A 17,500-nucleotide genomic window follows, 5' to 3' on the forward strand; every position below is an offset into this window, starting at 1 on the left:
AATGTTCATGTGTACAGTTAGCGTATTTATTCATCGTGAACTGTGTTTCTCTGTGTGTGTGTGTGTCTGTGTGTGTGTGTGTGTGTGTGTGTGTGTGTGTGTGTGTGTGTGTGTGTGTGCCAGATTGCATCTTACCTATTGGACCTACCTGAGAAAGATGAGGAGGAAGAGGAGCGAGCACAGATCAACAGCTTTGACACTCTTTGGGGAGAGACAGGTACTGGTGTGTGTGTGTGTGTGTGTGTGTGTGTGTGTGTGTGTGTGTGTGAGAGAGAGAGACAGACAGACAGACAGACAGACTCTCTCCACTGCTCTACCTTCACAGGAATAATTTGCCTGACCTCGGTACTTCTGATAGATGTCCATATTAAATGTGTTTAATAGTCCTCCTGTGTGTGTATTTCTGAGAACTGTGTGTGTGGTGTGCCTGTATAAGGAGTGTGTGTTTAGTTTGTGTGTAGGTGTGTGTTTTATGGTGTGTGTGTGTGTGTGTGTGTGTGTGTGTGATTGATGTCTAGCTGTTCATATTTAATCGCTCAGCAATCCCAGCAGTCAGCAGAGGGAAATGATCTGACTAAGAGAGCGCCGTGCTCTTACTGCAGGTCGTTTATCATCCAAATGATTTCTTTCATATTTTTATTTCCCTCTTTCCCTCACACTGTTTTTCTCTGGCTTACCACTACTTTTTCTCCTCCCCCCTCTCTCTTTCTCTCTCTCTCACTCCCTCTCTCTCTCTCTCTCTCTCTCTCCCTCTCTCTGCTTAGACAGAGCAGCAGTAGTGTTGAAGGATTTCTCTTTAGTGTTTCTCAGAAAAGCACAAAGCCCATATTCTGGACACTGTAATAGCTTCTTCGGGCTGGAAAGGCCTCTCAAGAAGCCCGTAGATCTTCTTTCATAAGAGCAGCCAGAATATAATGCCCTCAGGAATGAACTAAAGTCAGTTCAGTTGAAAGGCTTCTACAGTAGCTACTGTAGCCACACTCCACTTCATCTGAGAAGGAGTTGAGAACAGGCAGCATTGCTAGACTATTTTCCTGTGTTTTTTTCTTTTCATATTATGGTCTGTGTCTTCATACTTTGTGTGTGGTTCTCTCTAATCTCTGTGTGTGTGTGTGTGTGTCTGTGTGTGTGTGTGTGTGTGTGTGTGTGTGTGTGTGTCTGTCTGTCTGTCTGTTTCTGTGTGTGTGTGTGTGTGTGTGTGTGTGTGTAGCTCTGACAGCGGCAGCTGGCCGGGGGAAGCTGGATGTGTGCCGTCTGCTGCTGGAACAGGGTGCCGCTGTGGCACAACCAAACCGCCGTGGCATCGTGCCCCTCTTCAGCGCCGTGCGCCAGGGACACTGGCAGGTGGGTGCACACACACACACACACACACACACACACACAACAGGCACCCCTCAATACCCTTCTGTTTGTTTGGTCAGTGTTTATAAGTGTGGGTCCATGTTTAGCCTCTGTTAATGTGTATGAGTGTGTTCAGCATAGGTTAGTCTGCATGTGTGTGTGTGTGTGTGTGTGTTTGTGTTTGTCATAACCATTGTGTTCTTTATCCCTCTGCTTCCACAGATAGTCGATCTGCTACTGAACCATGGGGCCGACGTCAACATGGCCGACAAGCAGGGCCGCACTCCCCTCATGATGGCCGCCTGTGAGGGACACCTTGGCACCGCCGAGTACCTGCTAGCACAGGGTGGGCATTGCACACGTCACATGACCCCCATATCACATGACTTCATGTCACATGACCTTATGTCACGTCACCCCACATACTGTACATGGCAACACGTGACCTCACATCACCTAAAATCATGTTTATTTGATGATTTTTTGATCTTGCTTCAGAAGCCACTCCCACCTGTCAATGTACCGTTGTCTCTGAAGAAGATAACAATTCAAGTGACAATAGTGCTAATATTGATCATAGTAATATTGGCAGTAAAACAACATCCAGCACTAGAGCTCTTTGATCCTTCAAGGTTGTCATGGCTCCCTGACCTTTGACCTCTGGGCTCTCTCTCTGCAGGGGCATCCCTGGCGCTGATGGACAAGGAGGGGCTCACGGCTCTGAGCTGGGCGTGTCTGAAGGGCCATCTCCCATTGGTCCGTGCCCTGGTGGAAAAGGGCGCGGCCACCGCCCATGCGGATAAGAGCGGCCGAACCCCGCTGGACCTGGCCGCCTTCTACGGAGACTCGGAGGTGGTAAGTAGAGGCAGAGATCCTTCATTACTGACAAGATAGAGCAACATAATGCAGCTCTACGGAGACTCGGAGGTGGTAAGTAGAGCCAAAGATCCTTCATTACTGACAAGATAGAGCAAAATTCGAACAGTTCCTGTCTGCTTAAAGAGGCGTGTCGCAAAGTCGTCATAGTGGGATATCGATCTCTGTCAGATTGGCAAGCAGTTCAGTTCGAATGTAACGGCACTTTCTAGGTCTGCTGAAAGGGGGATTTCGCCCCCCTCCCCTTTGCGAAAACAGAACGTGGGAATGTTTGAACGTTTGCGCCTCTCGCTCCGCTTTAACCCTCTCTGGTAGAGCCGAGAGGAGGAGCACTGTGCTTACTAAAGATAACAGGGAATCATGAGAAATATTGTGATTGATGAATTGATCAAATAAAAAATAAATTGTAATTGATAAAAGGGTGAATCAGTGAATGCTAAATTAAATGTAAAAAATGCCTATCATTAGTTAAAAAAACCAATCTATGTGTGACCAATCAAATTCATTTAACGACAAAAAGCAGAATGTTGAGTTGGGGTGTGGAGGGGCAATAGGAAATGAATTGTTTGTTAGTGGTCTGTCTAATGGTTGCTCTCTTTCTCTCTGTCTCTCCCTCTTTCTCTCCTCCCTTCTCAGGTGCAGTTCCTGGTGGATCACGGTGCGATGATCGAGCACGTGGACCACAGCGGCATGAGGCCTCTGGACCGGGCCGTGGGCTGCAGGAACACATCAGTGGTGGTGGCCCTACTGAAGAAGGGTGCCAAGATAGGTACGAGAGAGACAGCGAGAGAGAGAGAGAGTGGGGGAGAAAGGAAGAACGAGGGAGTGGAAAAATAGGAAGAGAGGGAATGTGATAGAAGAGAAAGACGGAGAGGGAGGGGAAAATGCATAATGTATGCATTAAGTAAGGAAGACAGAGGAGCTGTTTACACTGTCTTGTTTGTTTTTAGAATGAATCTTGAGTGATCCGATCCGAAGTGGTCAGCCAAGACATGTTGCCATTTACACTTGTATCCAAGGTGTGCAGTTAAAGACATTGCTGACTGCTTGTGTTTATTTTTGGCCTACTGCCAACATCACATTCGTTCATAGAACTCCCATGGTCCGTGACACTACGAATGGTATGTGGTCAAAAGTGCGTCTCTGTCAAGGTGTTTGAGTGATCGGATCACAACGCGTCTTGGTGATTATATACTCTATTTAGCAGTGACCACTTGAGATGGGATCACCCAGGATGTATTTCAAAACCAAATGTAAGCCGGGTCGGAGAACAGGATGAGTGAGGGATAAAGGAAGGAACAGAGAGAGAGGGAAGAATAGAGAGGGAGAAAGGAAGGAATAGAAAGGCAGATAAAGGTAGAGATTGAGACTGGAAGCGACAAGGAGGAGGAGAAAGAAAGAGAGAAAGGAGAGGGGGAGCAAGATTGGTGGAGGATAGAAGGGGAGAGGAAGGAAGGAAGTGAATCAGACAGCTATGGAAACGGCTTAAAGGATCATGCAGAAGAACAGACTGGGTACGTACATGTACTGTAGTGAGGCTCTCTATCTGAGTGTGTTTAAGAGTGAGAGAATAAGGCCCTCAGATCCACTCTTCTTGTCCTCTGTCTGCTGTGGCCTGAGGTGCTTTCTCAAGGGCAGATTTTAACCTTGAATTAAAGGCAGCCTTGTATGGAATCCAAATGAGGCTTTTGAAAGTGTCACATGGTTGAAACATACTGATTTAAATAGAAGACCCATTGGGTAAGAAAATGGCAGCACGCTGGCTTTGGCCAATGACAGTTAAAACATTTTCTTTTGAGGCCTCTGAAATTACAATGCTGACATTTGCCTCAAAAAAAAAAGAGTTACCCGTTTGGATTAATCCTACCATCACAAAGCCGTGCCGCCTAGATCTCCTTCCCTGTCAGATTTGTCCTAATTGTCCCTTGTTCCCACTAACAATCTGCTGAGTTTTACCACGAGGTATACGTGCTAGCTGTCAGCACTGGTGCTAACGTTTCTGGTTCTGCTGCTGCTGCTTGCCTCTGCACAAGCACTGCTTCTGCTGTTTTTAGCCTGCCTGTCTTTCTCCTTCTTCTTTCTTCCCCATTCTCTTTTTCAGTATCTCTCTCCCTCTCTCTCTCTGTCTCTCTCTCTCTCTCTCTCTCTCTCTCTGTGTCTCTCTCTCTCTTCTCTCCTATCCTATTCCTTTGGTCTCACGGCAGCTTTTTGTGCTCTCTTCCCATCCACACCCCCAAACCACCCCTTCTTTCTCTCTGGCACACATCTCTCTCCTCTCGCTCTCTCTCTCTCTCTCTCTCTCTCTCTCTCTCTCTCTCTCTCTCTCTCTCTCTCTCTCTCTCACACTCTCTGTCTCTCGATTCCGGGTTCTCTTCTGTTGTGTGGGTGAATGGGTGGTGGTTCTCTGTCCATGTCATCCCCATATCTAACACAACTCACCCACTCCCATCCATCACCCCTGCCCCCGTGACCCCCTCAACCCCCCCCCCCCCACTCTGCCCACATCCCGCTACCCTCCGTAACCAGGATGTCAGACCCTCCCCAGTCGAGCGCGAGGTAAACCCAGTCTCTGTGTCTGTGTGTGTACCCGTGAAACACACACACCCCAAACCCCCAACGTCTCTCCCTCCCTACCCAAATGTTTTTCTTTTTCTTTTCTTCTCTGTGTGTCGTCCTGTCCCCTATGTGGACCTCCACCGTTTGTGTGTGCGCACATTCTGGCCGGCGTTACTCAGCCTCTCTTGAAGTGGAGGAGCCGTGTGGGAGAGTCTCTGTAATATGACTGTGGTCCGCGTGGATGAAGCGTCTACAGCTTGCTTGGGTGTCATTCATTCATGCCTGCTAAGGAAATGTTCATTCACATGGCATTGTCCCCCCCCCCCCCCCCCCGGGCCTCTCCTAAAACCTGTGGGAATGCACGTGGAGGCTATTTCCCCAAATCACTCTCTCTAAGCACTGCGGTCCACACACACTACATCCTTCCAAGTTTCGAGAAGAAGTCTCGAGAAATGTGTCAAGGTTTTAGTGCGTCAGATGCAGTGTGAAGGAGTGTGATTTCTGCACTGAGGCATCCTTGCGTTTGTCTTGCCCTATTCATCTTTTGACCCATGCATGCCCTCTGGTGGTGAAACGGCAAAACTGCATGTATGGTTGTCAGTCTGCATGGCTGTGGAATGGCCAGCTGTTTCTGTGCTCTCGCTAGAAAACCTGCTATGCTGCTGACTCTCAATAGCATCCTTAAGTGCAGGGCTTTGTTCAGTTGGCATCTACCCATTCAGCCTTAGATACGGAGACCCAAAAGGTCCAAAATTCAGTCCGAGACCACAGGTCTGCACTTAAAAATAGTATTTGAACCACTCCAAACAATGCTATTGCTACCTGTTGTAGGCTGCTAATTTCCATTCATATGCTAAATTTAGTGACCCCATTCAGCCCTCCAGTATCTTCTCCCTACTGCTAGCCTCAGGCCTTGTTCAGCCAGGTCAGCCTTCTCTCCTAATCCAGCAAAGAAAAAAAATAGCTGGAAGGCATTTTGGGTTTATTCTCTACTAGCCTGATTACCAGTCTGTCAGCCATGTTGGGTGAATGTAAACTAACAGCAGGTTTGGAGGTGTGGATTCCCTTCATCAGAACCAAACAGAGAACAGGGGTGGTGGGACAGACTGCTGTCGTCAGCAATCCTGACGTGTCTTTATGTTCTACGCACACCGTCCTGCTTACTCCCCAACCACCAATCAGAGTTCACCCTTTCTGTGATGTCACAGAGAGCGCAGGTGGAGTGCTCCGCCTCCGCCAGTTCACGAGTCGATGGAGCTTCCTTGCGTCGCTCCTGTTTCCTCTTCCTGCTTACCCATCATGCTCTCTGTTTGGCTGCAGGTCCAGCGACGTGGGCGATGGCCACCTCAAAGCCGGACATCATGATCGTGCTTCTCAGCAAACTGATGGAGGAAGGAGATGGCTTCTATAAGGTCAGGCCTGTGCAAATCTCATCTGTATCAAAACATTAATAAAATTGTATGTTAATAAAATTGTAATTTTCTTGCCATATTCCATGGCTGTTTTCATTAAAATGGTTATGTAGTATATGTGTGCGTATTTGCCCACCTATTTATATGTATGTGTGTGTGTGTGTGTGTGTGTCTGTGCTTGCGTGTGTGTGTGTGTGTGCGTCCTCCCCTCACAGAAAGGGAAGGTGAAGGAGGCTGCCCAACGGTACCAGTATGCGCTGAAGAAGTTTCCTCGTGAGGGCTTCAGCGAGGACCTGAAGACCTTCCGTGAGCTCAAAGTCTCCCTGCTCCTCAACTTGTCCCGCTGTCGCAGGAAAATGAACGTACGTCCGCATCCCTCTCTTCACTTTCTCAATCGCGATCCTGTTCTCTCTCTCTCTCTCTCTCGCCTCTGTCCTTTCCTCGCCTCTGTCCTCTTCCCCTGTCTCTGCCTCTGTTTCTTCTGTCTTCTGTTCCTGTTTTGCCTGTGGGTCGTTGAGGTCACAGACACACACCATCTCTAAATGTTGTCAGAGGACCAAGCGTTACCTCAGTCCACACACTGTCACTTCCCCCACAACCGAGACACTCAAAAAACACACATAAGGCACATAAAAAAAGTAAAACGCAGAAGAAATGTGTCTAGTTTGTCTCTTGTCCTCCAAACACAGTTTAAAAAAAAAAAAAAAAAAAAGAAGTGCTACTTCATAAAGGAAAACAGGAAAGGGCCTGTGAAAATAAAACAGCATACAGTACTTTTAAAACGTTTTCATCAAACCTAACCGACAGTACTTTATGGTGACTCTGCAAAGTTTACCGGGCGTAACGGATGAACGAGGGACATAGAGAATGTGTCCACGCTACGCTGACACAGCAGTGTCCTTAAGAGCTTGAGCTGGAGAAACATCATCTCCCCCCCCCCCCCCCCCCCTCATCTTTCATCGTCTTGGGTTCAATTTTTGTTAATTATCCTGTTTTTGTGTATTTCCATGACTTCTTCTGTTCTGTTCTGTTTTTTTTTTGTCTTTGTTTGATTTATTTGTGTTTTCTTTCTTCCTCTTTGGTTATTCTGGCAAAAACGAGGGCTGTTTCTTGGAGCTGTTGTCAGGGGCTTGGCTTGTAGACAGGCTTAGACTTACTCTGTCGAGAGGACATCTGTGTGTCCTTCACTTTTGTGTGTGTATGTGCGCGCGCGTGTGGGTGTGTGTGTGTGTGTCTGTCTGTCTATGTGCATATGTATATGTAAGGTATGTACATGTGTGTGTGTCTGCAAATGTGATCTTGTGATCATTCATGCGGCACTTCAGAATTCCCTGTGTCTGTTCACTCAGGCAATTCATATTATTACAGTAAAGCTATTTGAATTATGTGTGACTTCACCGAACCATTGTTCCATGATATGTACGCTTACACTGAGTCATTGTTCCGTGACTTGTCATTCAAGATAGTCTCACATCCTCCTCTCCCATTGAATTTTCTTGTCATTGCTTCTTATCTGTTCTGGCACCTTCATGTTTCTATGTATGTCTGTCTGTGTGCTTGTGTGTATGTGTGCACATTTATGGATGTAAGGGTGTGGAAATGTGTGTGTGTGTGTGTGTGTGTGTGTGTGTGTGTGTGTGTGTGTGTGTGTGTGTGTGTGTGTGTGTGTGTGTGTGTGTTTGTGTGTGCGTGTGCTTGGCTGCGCTGTAAGGCTCCTGTGAATGACTGTTGGCCCTGTTGTTGCTTACAGGACTTTGGGATGGCTGAGGAGTTTGCCACCAAGGCTCTAGAGTTGAAACCCAAATCGTACGAGGCCTTTTACGCCCGAGCCCGCGCCAAGCGCAGCAGCAGGTAACCATAGAGACGGACAGACAAGGGCCAAAGGCGGGGCCTCTCATCATTTAGTTTTTTGTTTACTTGTTTGTTTGTTTGTTAGTTTGTTTGTTTGAACCCCCTACATGTGTCAGTCGCTGTAGCCATCTTTGGTGTAGCTTCTGATCCATTCAGGGTCCTTTCAGTGAACGTAGAGACTTTTTTAGTCTTGTTTCAGTTCTGTGCTACCCTTTGAATTCGGTGCTGGTTTATACCTCAGGAAGCTTCCTGGGCAGAGGAGTGCAAGGCGTAGTATTAGGGGTTAGCAGGTTCGTTCAGCCTCACCCCCCATACACCTCACTCTCTGGTCATGTTCAGTTCCTTCTCTCAAGTTTGATTTCGATCTTCTTTTTGCTTTGTCTTTTTTCTCCATACATTTTCAGTTCCTGACCAGGTTCATCCGGTCTCTGGTGTCACTGTATTTTTTTTTTTTTTTTTTTTTTTCAGTTATGAGTTTTTTTGTAAGCTCAGAACTGAAAAGAAAAGGTACTCTATGGAAATACAAAAAAAAAACATGTCACCTCAGGTGAACGCTACACAGTAGTTTTTTTTGGTGGTTTAGGGATGGTTGAGAGGTTCCTTGAAAGGTCACTTGCTTTTACAGTCTTCATTCATGGTCACTGATCAGTGGTCCTGTATGGTAGTTGTGTACTTAACTTATCCATTTTCTCTCTCTCCCTCCATTTGTATCTCTTGTCATGTACTCCTCTATGCCTCTTTATCTCCTCTCTGTCATCTCATCTTCCACCTCCTCACGGCTCCTCTTTCCTCCTTTTCTAACCATCCTCACTTTCTTTCTCTCTCTTCTCTCCCCCTCTCTCCCTCTCTATCCATCATTGCTCCTCCCATCGCTTCCTTTCTTTCTCGGTCTTCTCTCCTTTTCTTTCTCGCCTCCTCCCTGTCTTCCCCTCCTCTCTCTCTCTCTCTCTCTCTCCCTCTCTCTCTCTGCCCTTTCAGGCAGTTCCACGCAGCCCTGGAGGACCTGAATGAAGCCATGCGCCTGTGCCCCAACAACCGTGAGATCCAGCGCCTGCTGCAGCGCGTGGAGGAGGAGTGTCGTCAGATGGCCCAGCAGCAGCAGCAGCAGGAGCTGGACCAGCAGCCCCCTTCCCCGCCCCCCGACCACCACCACCACCACCACCACCACCAGGAGCCGCCCGCCCTGCCCCCGGCGCCCCTCCTGGAGCCGCGGCTGTCCGACATGGAGCCCGTGCAGGACCTGTTCGAGGAGGACGACGAGGACTACCTGGAGCGCGACATGGAGGCTCTGCCGCCACTAGGGGGCGGCGGCGGCGGCGGTGGCGCCCGCTGCAGCCCCGCCACGCTGCCCGTCATCCAGAACATGCCGCCGTCGCCGGGCCACCACCGCGACTCGCCCTACCTGTCGGACGGCCGCGGCGGCGGCGGCGGCGGGCAAAGCTACGAGCTGCGGCCCAGTCCGCCGTCGGGGCCGTCGCCCACGCGGCAGGGCTACCAGGCATCGTCCCCCTCGCCCTCCTCGCTCTCGCCCACCCACCAGGGCGCCGGGCACTTCCGGCCGAGCCCGCCGCACACCTCCCCGGCCCACCAGATGTCTCCGCAACAGCTGCAACAGCAGCAGCAGCTGCCGCCGGGCGGTTCCTACCACTTCAGCCCGCCACCCTCTCCTCTCCGCCGGGGCCCGCAGCAGCAGTACCGCACCAGCCCGGCCTCCGAGGCCACGGGCCTCTACCGCCCGCAGTCGGCCTCGGCCGCCTCGGCCCGCTACCACCAGGAGGTGCCGCTCCAGCTGCCCCCGTCGCACCACCCTCACCCTCACCACCACCCGCACCACCACCCGCACCACCCCCACCCCAACCCGCACCACCCCCACGCCGGGCGGCCCAAGTCGCCGCTGTCCAAGCTGCCGGCGCAGCGCTCCTTCCAGCTGCCGCAGCAGGTGCAGGTGCAGGTGCAGGTGGCGCCGCAGCAGGGCCAGTGGCTGCAGCCGGCCAAGGCGCAGATCGTGCGCACCAACCAGCCCAGCGCCGCCGTGCACTCCAGCGCCGTGCTGGGCAGCAGCGCCTACAGCCAGATGGCGCACTCCATGAGCGCCCGCTGCCCCGGCGACGCCATGGACGAGCTGAGCGAGGGCGGATTGGGCGGATTGGGCGGCCTGGGCATCAGTGGGTACGGCTCGCTGCAGGTGCAGGGGAGCCTGAGCGCGGGCATGCTGTACCAGCGCGCCATCAGCATGGACCCGGCGCTGATGGAGGACGAGCCGCCGCCGCCGCCGCAGCAACAGGCCCCGCTGCAGCGCCCGCAGTCGGCCTACCAGCGGCCCGCGCCCGGCCCAGGAGGAGGAGGGGGAGGAGGGCTGCGCGCCTACGGCCAGACGCCGCAGATCAGCCGGAGCCAGTCGGCGGCGTACTACTCGTCGGGGCTGCCGCCGTCGCTGCACGAGCTGGAGCGCCAACAGCAGCAGCAGCAGGCGCCGGGGCTGGGCTCGCCCGAGAACCCGCACGCCCTCCGCAGGCCCGTCAGCGCCACCGCCGCCTCCGTCGCCGCCGCCGAGCCCAAGCCGCACCCGCCCACGCCACGCCCGCTCATCCACTCGCAGAGCGTGGGCCTGCGCTTCTCGCCCTCCGCCAGCAGCCTGGGCGGAGGTGGGGGCGGAGGAGGGGGCGGAGGAGGAGGCTCGGCGGTCAACCTCGGCCCCGGCTTCCGGCCCTCGCCCTCGGCGCAGCAGATGGAGATCCCGCTGCAGCTGGCGTACGAGGGCGGCTACTGCGACGAGCTGTCGCCCGTGTCGCCGCCGCAGGGCGGGCCGCTGGACATGCGCGTGATGGGCGGCACGTACCCGGGCGAGGCCCTGCGCTCCCGCGCCACCCCCTTCATGGGCATCATCGACAAGACGGCGCGCACGCAGCAGTACCTCCAGCAGCCCGTGCCGCCGATGACCATGACGATGCCCATGCCGCCGCCGCCGCCGCCGTCTCAGCAGCCGTCCTCGTCCTCGTCGTCCTCCTCGCCCTCGTCCCGCGCCTGGGCCGTGTCGTCGCTGGACACGGTGGTCAGCAGCCCGGCCACGTCGCCCAGCAACACGGCGTACGGCCACATCGCCTACTACAACCGCACCAACAACGCCCACAACGGGCACCTGATGGAGGAGGACTACTACTCGGTGCCCGCGGCGGCCGACGCCATGGGCCGCGTCAGCCAGGCGCCCACCTACCCGGACGTGAAGGTGGCGCGGACGCTGCCCGTGGCGCAGGCCTACCAGGACGCCGGCGACTACCGGCAGATGGGCCGCGCCGACCGCCAGGGCCCCGCCTCCCCCATCAAGCCAAAGAGACCGTTCGTGGAGTCCAACGTGTAGGGCAGCAAGGCGGCTCCAACACACACACACACAGACACACACACACACAGACACACACACACACTCCCATACTCACACACACAGTGTGTATGTTCACAGACCGTCCCACCAATGAGCTTTCAGAACAGCCGGGTGACGCTAGCCATCCCATCATTGACACACAGACTGGCACAGGACATTCCCAAGCCCCATCGCTCATGTTAATGTATTAATGCTGAATATTCCAAACAGGGCAGAGGGGGGCTTTGCTCTTTATTTCCAAAACAGTCTGCGGTGCACAGTTCTAAGCTGGGGGATCAATTGAAAGGAAAAACAGAGCTTGGATAGAGGTCCGGATTTTAATACTTACTGTTTATAGTGTGGCCTTACAGAAATATTAATATACTACAGTATAAACAGCAACAAGTCTTAAATCAATACATCCAAGTGCTGTTTTTGTCCTCAAGGTGTCATTGCTGATTATTTTAACTCAAGGCTTTGTACAGAAAGACGGCTGTTTCAGAGGTCCATTGGAGTTCCACCGTCTAGAACGGGCCAGTGGCGAGGTTTGTGGTCCCAGGAGGGAACCCACAAGCGCCTCAAGTGCTTCGGAACGTAAAAACCACCTCATGTAAGATCGATCAGGCAAGTACATGGGTTCTACCGCTCGGCCTGAAGACCTCCGGTGTTCGCTCCGGGAGAGGAAAGCTGGCCAGTAATGCCTTCCCATCGCGGTGCCCTGGTGGGGGGGTCGACGCATCGCAGCCTTGGGCTCTCATCTGAAACTTTCCCAGCCTTGCAGAATTACACTTGGGGCAACTCGCACTGCTTTTGCCCCTTCTGTAAAAGTGACTTTCGAAAAATCTGACACCAGGTAAAATCTGTACATAGCAAAAAGCGAAAAAGTAATATTTATCATTTTAAGTTATGTTTGTAAAATAATTATATATATAAAAATATAAATATATATACCTAATTTTTTTTTTTCTCTACTTGATTGTACATTTATTTACCTTCCCGTTTGTTTTTAAGTGCTGCCCAAAAAGGGTTGTCGTGCAGTTGGGTTGGGAAGGGAAAAGGGTATTGGCTCGGTGTCTCAGTTGGCCCACTTCTGAGAAGCACGTGAGAGACGGCCGAACAATAGCGGGCTGTGCTGTACAAATCAGACACGGGCGCGCTAATCGGCGCCTCGGACCATGTGACTTCCTGTAACGCTAGACAGGAAACTAAAGGGGGCAACGCTGCCACTCCGTGATTAGGGGGTCATTTGATAACCAGTGAGAAATTGAGAACAAAAAACGCATGAAGTCTGACCGTCCACTCACGAGTAGGCCGAGATTGGTCGGTGTGTGTGTGGACCATGGAGACTCTCTCTTAAAGAGCAGTGAAGCCATGATGAAGGTGCACTCTGTTTAAGAGTGCGGGTGTCTGGACGTCTGTGCGCTTATTGGCAGCTAGCGGCGGCTCAGCTTCGAGTCCGCTCTTAAGTAATACCACGTGTCCTTGCCCTCACGCTAAGCTTAACGGAAGGCCTTGAGATTGAGCATATTGGAGGTTTTTTATTATTATTATTATTATTATTATTTTTCTTTCCAGCACCTTTGCTGCAAAGATCAAAATCAGACATTGAGGAAAGGATACAGGCTTTTGGACGTATTAACTGACAACCTCCTGTCAGTTCAAACCCTCACTGGTTAATGAACAGGATTTCATGAGTGAATTCAAACTGGACCTTACCAGGTGGCTTGACAACCATCACAACAGAATCAAGTCCACTAGCAGGAAATAACAGGAAGTGTCTGTGATGTCAGAGGTCAAAGCAGGATGTAGTACGGGAAGTATTTTCAGCCAATGTTGTTTTTTATATGTATAAATATATAAGTTCTGTGTAAATGACTGTACATAAAGATTCCACTAAAGAATGCATGCTCTCTGCTGATTCACACACATTCAAGCAAATACATTGTTTGGCGAGTGTTTGCAATGGAGTGTGTGTGTGCGTGTGTGTGTGTATGTGTGTGTGTTTGTGCGCATACTTATTTTTTTTTCAATGTGGAGAGGAGATGAGTCTTTAAAGAGTTGATCTTTTATCCTTTTTTGTACTTGTTTTGTTTTGTTTCTCATCTTTCAGGGCTTGCTGAGGGCCAGGTTTTCTGTAAATTGTGTGTAAATGTGAGTTGTGACCTTTTGCCAAGGAGGACCGTGACAAAGGAGAATGCTTTGTTTTGAACCCCATTAAGCGACTGTAAACTGTACAATCGGCTGTATGTATGAGGAAATATTGTACTTATTTAAAAATGGCTACCACTTGGAAGAAAACAAGGTGAAAAACAAAGATGGACTGTGAGACATTTTGGTTGCCAATGAGTTTGATTATTGTTTGGTCTTCATTCTACACATACATCATTACACAATATCACACATTACACACAACACTAAGAGTGAATTGTAGCATTCATCCTGGTCACAAGCACCACTTACGACATGGACAGAAGTATCAAAATGCACTGTAAACATTGAACAGCGATGCATGTTCCTTTCCAAATTCTGAAGATAATACCTGGTCACAGTGAAGACAGAAATATAGTATTACCCAATAGATTCACACTAACTGACAGATGAAATGTGAATTAAGTTTGGACGGTTTTAAAAAACAAAAAAAAGTCTGGACAGTCATTCATTAATAGAGGCACAGAGGCACACACGCCATGTTCTTGTGTTGCTGAAACACTGTAATCTCTAAAAACATCCCGAATGCTCTTTGTTCTGTAAAGGCAATTTAAACTCCCAGATCCTCAATAGCTGGGTCCAGTTTCCCTTCCCCACACACGTGGATACGAATTTGAGAGCACCTACTGTCTCTGGCCTTTGTCATTTTTTTTTTCAAACAAACAATATTATTCAAGTCACAGGCTGTTGGCTTCAAAGAAGAAAGTGCAGAAAAGCTTTATCAATGCCAAAGCTAATTAGTCTACGGTTAGTTACACACACAACACTAAAGTCAGCAGAATATATACAGTACATTCGTGGATCATATGTTAATATAATTATTAAATCATTACATGTTTCTCATTTCTAGGTTAGAACTTTAATTTTTCACTCAACACTAAATATTTTGCCTCAAAAAGACACCATAGATGTGGTCCTTCAGAAGGCATTAGGCGTAAGTTTGAAGCTTGTTTTAGTAAACCTAAACCAGCTGAACCAGTGAGACGGAATGTGAAATATTTTGATTGTTAAAGGATAACATCAAAGGTCGGGCTGTTTTGTGGGGTTTACAAAAACAACCATTTACTAGTCGGGACGCTGTGGTATTGGCCGGTAGTTCTAGTCTGGCAAATGTTATTTATATATATATATATATTCTGGCACTTCTGGAGTTTATAAAGGCACATCACGTTCTGGCACAAGTCAAATATTTTGTGTTAAGTGTTACTGACGGTTAGACAAACCCTCTACATCTGCAGGCCTTACTTTGTATGAAAACAAGGGCGGTGATCAGCAGATTTAAGGGCTATTTTGGAATACACTGTGAGTGAAAACAGCAGGGAGAAGGGGAGAAGCTGCTGATCCTGGGCCAGTTCTGTGCCTTTCACACACATGACAAGTGGTCAGGAAGAGTAAACCAACATACCACTCCTACACAGTGAAGCCCACAGTAAGGCTACATCCACACTATTCCAGTTTCCTTTTCAATCTAAAACGATCTCCGTCCAGACGCACATTTGTGATTCCGGAACATTCTATGGACTGGACACCTGAAGAATGGATGCCTTGTCCATTCACACAAATCACATGCAAAACTTTCATGCATTACAGCTGCTACTAAAGATAGTAAGGCCAGTAAAGCTTATATTTGTAGTACAGTAGAAGTCGAAGCGAGTCATGGAGAGGCGGGAAACATCACACTAGCATGGTCCAGTCAGGATTGGAACATACTGTACTGTACGTAGGTCTCTACATCATTGCTGATGTAGAAACCTATGTTTGTGGAATTCCCTGTCGACATCAAAAAGCAAAGAATATCCCATGAAAACAGGGTCACCAGTGTTTAAAAATCAATCCATTACAGGAGCTTAAAAACACCAAATTTAACAAAAGTGTTTCTGATTCAACGAAAAACTGAATAGTGTTGATGTAGCTTTAGTGGAGAGACTGGATGCCGACTCTTAAACAGATATGGCAGTTCTGGCCAGAACAAGGCCTGTCTGCCCTGGGGTTAGATACTCTCTGGATATTTTATGCTTTTTCATCAGATTAGGATTAGGGTGTAATGTGATCATCAATCCCCAAATTAATGTGAACGTCTTCCACCCCCTGGATTATGCCAGTGGCGGACTCCAGGCACCCTGACAACACAGTGATTGGGTTTTCCTGGAAGAGTACGCTGTAGATCACATGAGTATTTATTACGAAGGAAACATAGCTGGAGTTGAATGACCTTGTGGGCAATGATTTTACAAAACCGCATTATTATAAATACATCTAACACTTTCTCTGTAACACAAACCACGGGAAGTCTGACTGTCTCTTCTTGTCTCTAAAGAAATACTGTGGAATTCACTGTGTCATCATTCATTCGTATTCTCCTAAAACAGTTAAACTGCGCCCCCCCCCGCCCCCCCTTATCAATCAAGGAGAAACAGCTCCCCCCTCTGTTAAGGTCTTAAAGTGCACAGACAAGGCCTCTTCTTCAGGGTGAGGCGGGCGTTTAAATTCATCACGGGTCACCACGTACCCTACCATCACTCCATATGTCACCAGCATTATGCCCAGAGTGTTGGCCAGAATGCCCTCAGGAGCATATGACGAGTAGGTGTCTCTGTGGAGAACAAAGAACAAAGAAATAAAATTTCCTTTCACGTATAGTCAATAGATGGAAGACTGTTTATTTACAGTTTCTATATGGTACTTGTTAATTCGTGAGCCTACTGAGACTATTTTAGAAGTCTTCAAGCATAGAAATATAAGATGCCTTTTCCAGTCAAGCAAAGAATCCATTTCTTAGAGAGGATATTTCAGACTGAAACGAAAGTGAGCTGGGAGAGCAGAAAATGAGAGAGAGAGAGAGAGTCGAAGAAGGGGTAGCGGCGAGCTAGACTCACGAGATGGAGAAGAGGAGCTTCTCCATGATGCCGAGCAGGCAGGTGGCGACGGCGAGGCCGAACAGCGACAGACCGAAGAACACGTGCAGAGGCAGGTAGAGGCTCCGCAGCCACATCGCTGTCCCCGGAAACAGGAAGAAGCAAAACCCCAGCAGCCACTGCAACACAGAAGCACACACACGTGATGGAGATGCTGCTGACGTCACCATTCAGTGCCACACTCTTAACACCGATGTGTCCTATCTGAACACAGAGATGTGTTAAAAACAACACACGTTGTGATATTTTCAACACATATTGTGCAACAAATCACAAAAAGCAATGTGTTGGAAACAGCAGAAACTATGTTGTGCCTATCTGAACACAGAGATGTGTTAAAAACAACACAAGTTGTGTTATTTTCAACACATATTGTGTAACAAAATAACAAAAGCAATGAGTTGGAAACAACACAACCTGTGTGGTCCTTACCTAAACACATCAATGTGTTATTTCCAACACATCCTCTTTGAGAGTGCACTAATTAATTAAATCACCCAAACAATGAGTACTAGAATCCCAACAGCCATACTGCCTTGGCAATGTTGGGGGTTAATGTTGCAAAACACCTCTGGCAGATTCAGTTAAGGAGAATAACAGAGACAGGATATTTTTCATTAGAGGATTAAGGAAGATACAACTTTTACTGAAGACATCAACTGATAAAACCCTGTTTTACAGGTGTGTGGTATCACTAGTCTATGATTTAGCAAGATTTCCTCACAAATGTGCATTGCGATCCATATCAACTGAATATTTGCTCAACAAATAATGCAACCGTGGAATTTTGCAATAAATGCAATAGATCGGTGTTTAACTGTATATAACAAAGTTTTAGTCCAACTTAAATAGAAATACTGCTCTGATGGTGCTGAGGGGAGAGGAGAAATTCTACACGGGTTTACCTGTGCGATAAATAAGACGAAAGTGAGCATTCCACACCAGGAGTGCAGAGAGTACATATGAGGGATGTGGTTAGCGTC

General features: G+C 49.0%; 2 protein-coding genes across 3 annotated transcripts in view; one reads left to right on the forward strand and one right to left on the reverse strand.

Annotated features, from left to right (window-relative positions):
* The window catches only part of tanc2a (tetratricopeptide repeat, ankyrin repeat and coiled-coil containing 2a), a 155,555-nt gene extending 144,008 nt beyond the window's left edge, over positions 1-11,547 (forward strand). For both annotated transcript variants that reach the window (XM_062531619.1, XM_062531620.1), the window contains 9 exons: positions 124-217; positions 1,211-1,344; positions 1,564-1,687; positions 2,021-2,196; positions 2,854-2,986; positions 6,094-6,185; positions 6,401-6,547; positions 7,936-8,036; positions 9,015-11,547. In XM_062531619.1, coding sequence (XP_062387603.1) covers positions 124-217; positions 1,211-1,344; positions 1,564-1,687; positions 2,021-2,196; positions 2,854-2,986; positions 6,094-6,185; positions 6,401-6,547; positions 7,936-8,036; positions 9,015-11,394 — 3,381 coding nt within the window. In that variant the 3' untranslated portion in view covers positions 11,395-11,547. The remainder of the gene's footprint in view (positions 1-123; positions 218-1,210; positions 1,345-1,563; positions 1,688-2,020; positions 2,197-2,853; positions 2,987-6,093; positions 6,186-6,400; positions 6,548-7,935; positions 8,037-9,014) is intronic.
* Positions 11,548-16,005: 4,458 nt separating this feature from the next.
* Positions 16,006-17,500, reverse strand: part of LOC134075827 (transmembrane ascorbate-dependent reductase CYB561) — an 8,308-nt gene continuing 6,813 nt past the window's right edge. The window contains exons 4-6 of the mRNA XM_062530886.1: positions 17,423-17,500; positions 16,479-16,636; positions 16,006-16,195 (exon numbers count right to left, since the gene is read on the reverse strand). The exon at positions 17,423-17,500 is cut by the window's right edge and continues 26 nt beyond it. Of these exons, the coding sequence (XP_062386870.1) occupies positions 16,006-16,195; positions 16,479-16,636; positions 17,423-17,500 (426 nt within the window). The remainder of the gene's footprint in view (positions 16,196-16,478; positions 16,637-17,422) is intronic.

This window comes from Sardina pilchardus, chromosome 3 (genome assembly GCF_963854185.1).
Source record: "Sardina pilchardus chromosome 3, fSarPil1.1, whole genome shotgun sequence".
Lineage (NCBI taxonomy): Eukaryota > Metazoa > Chordata > Actinopteri > Clupeiformes > Clupeidae > Sardina > Sardina pilchardus.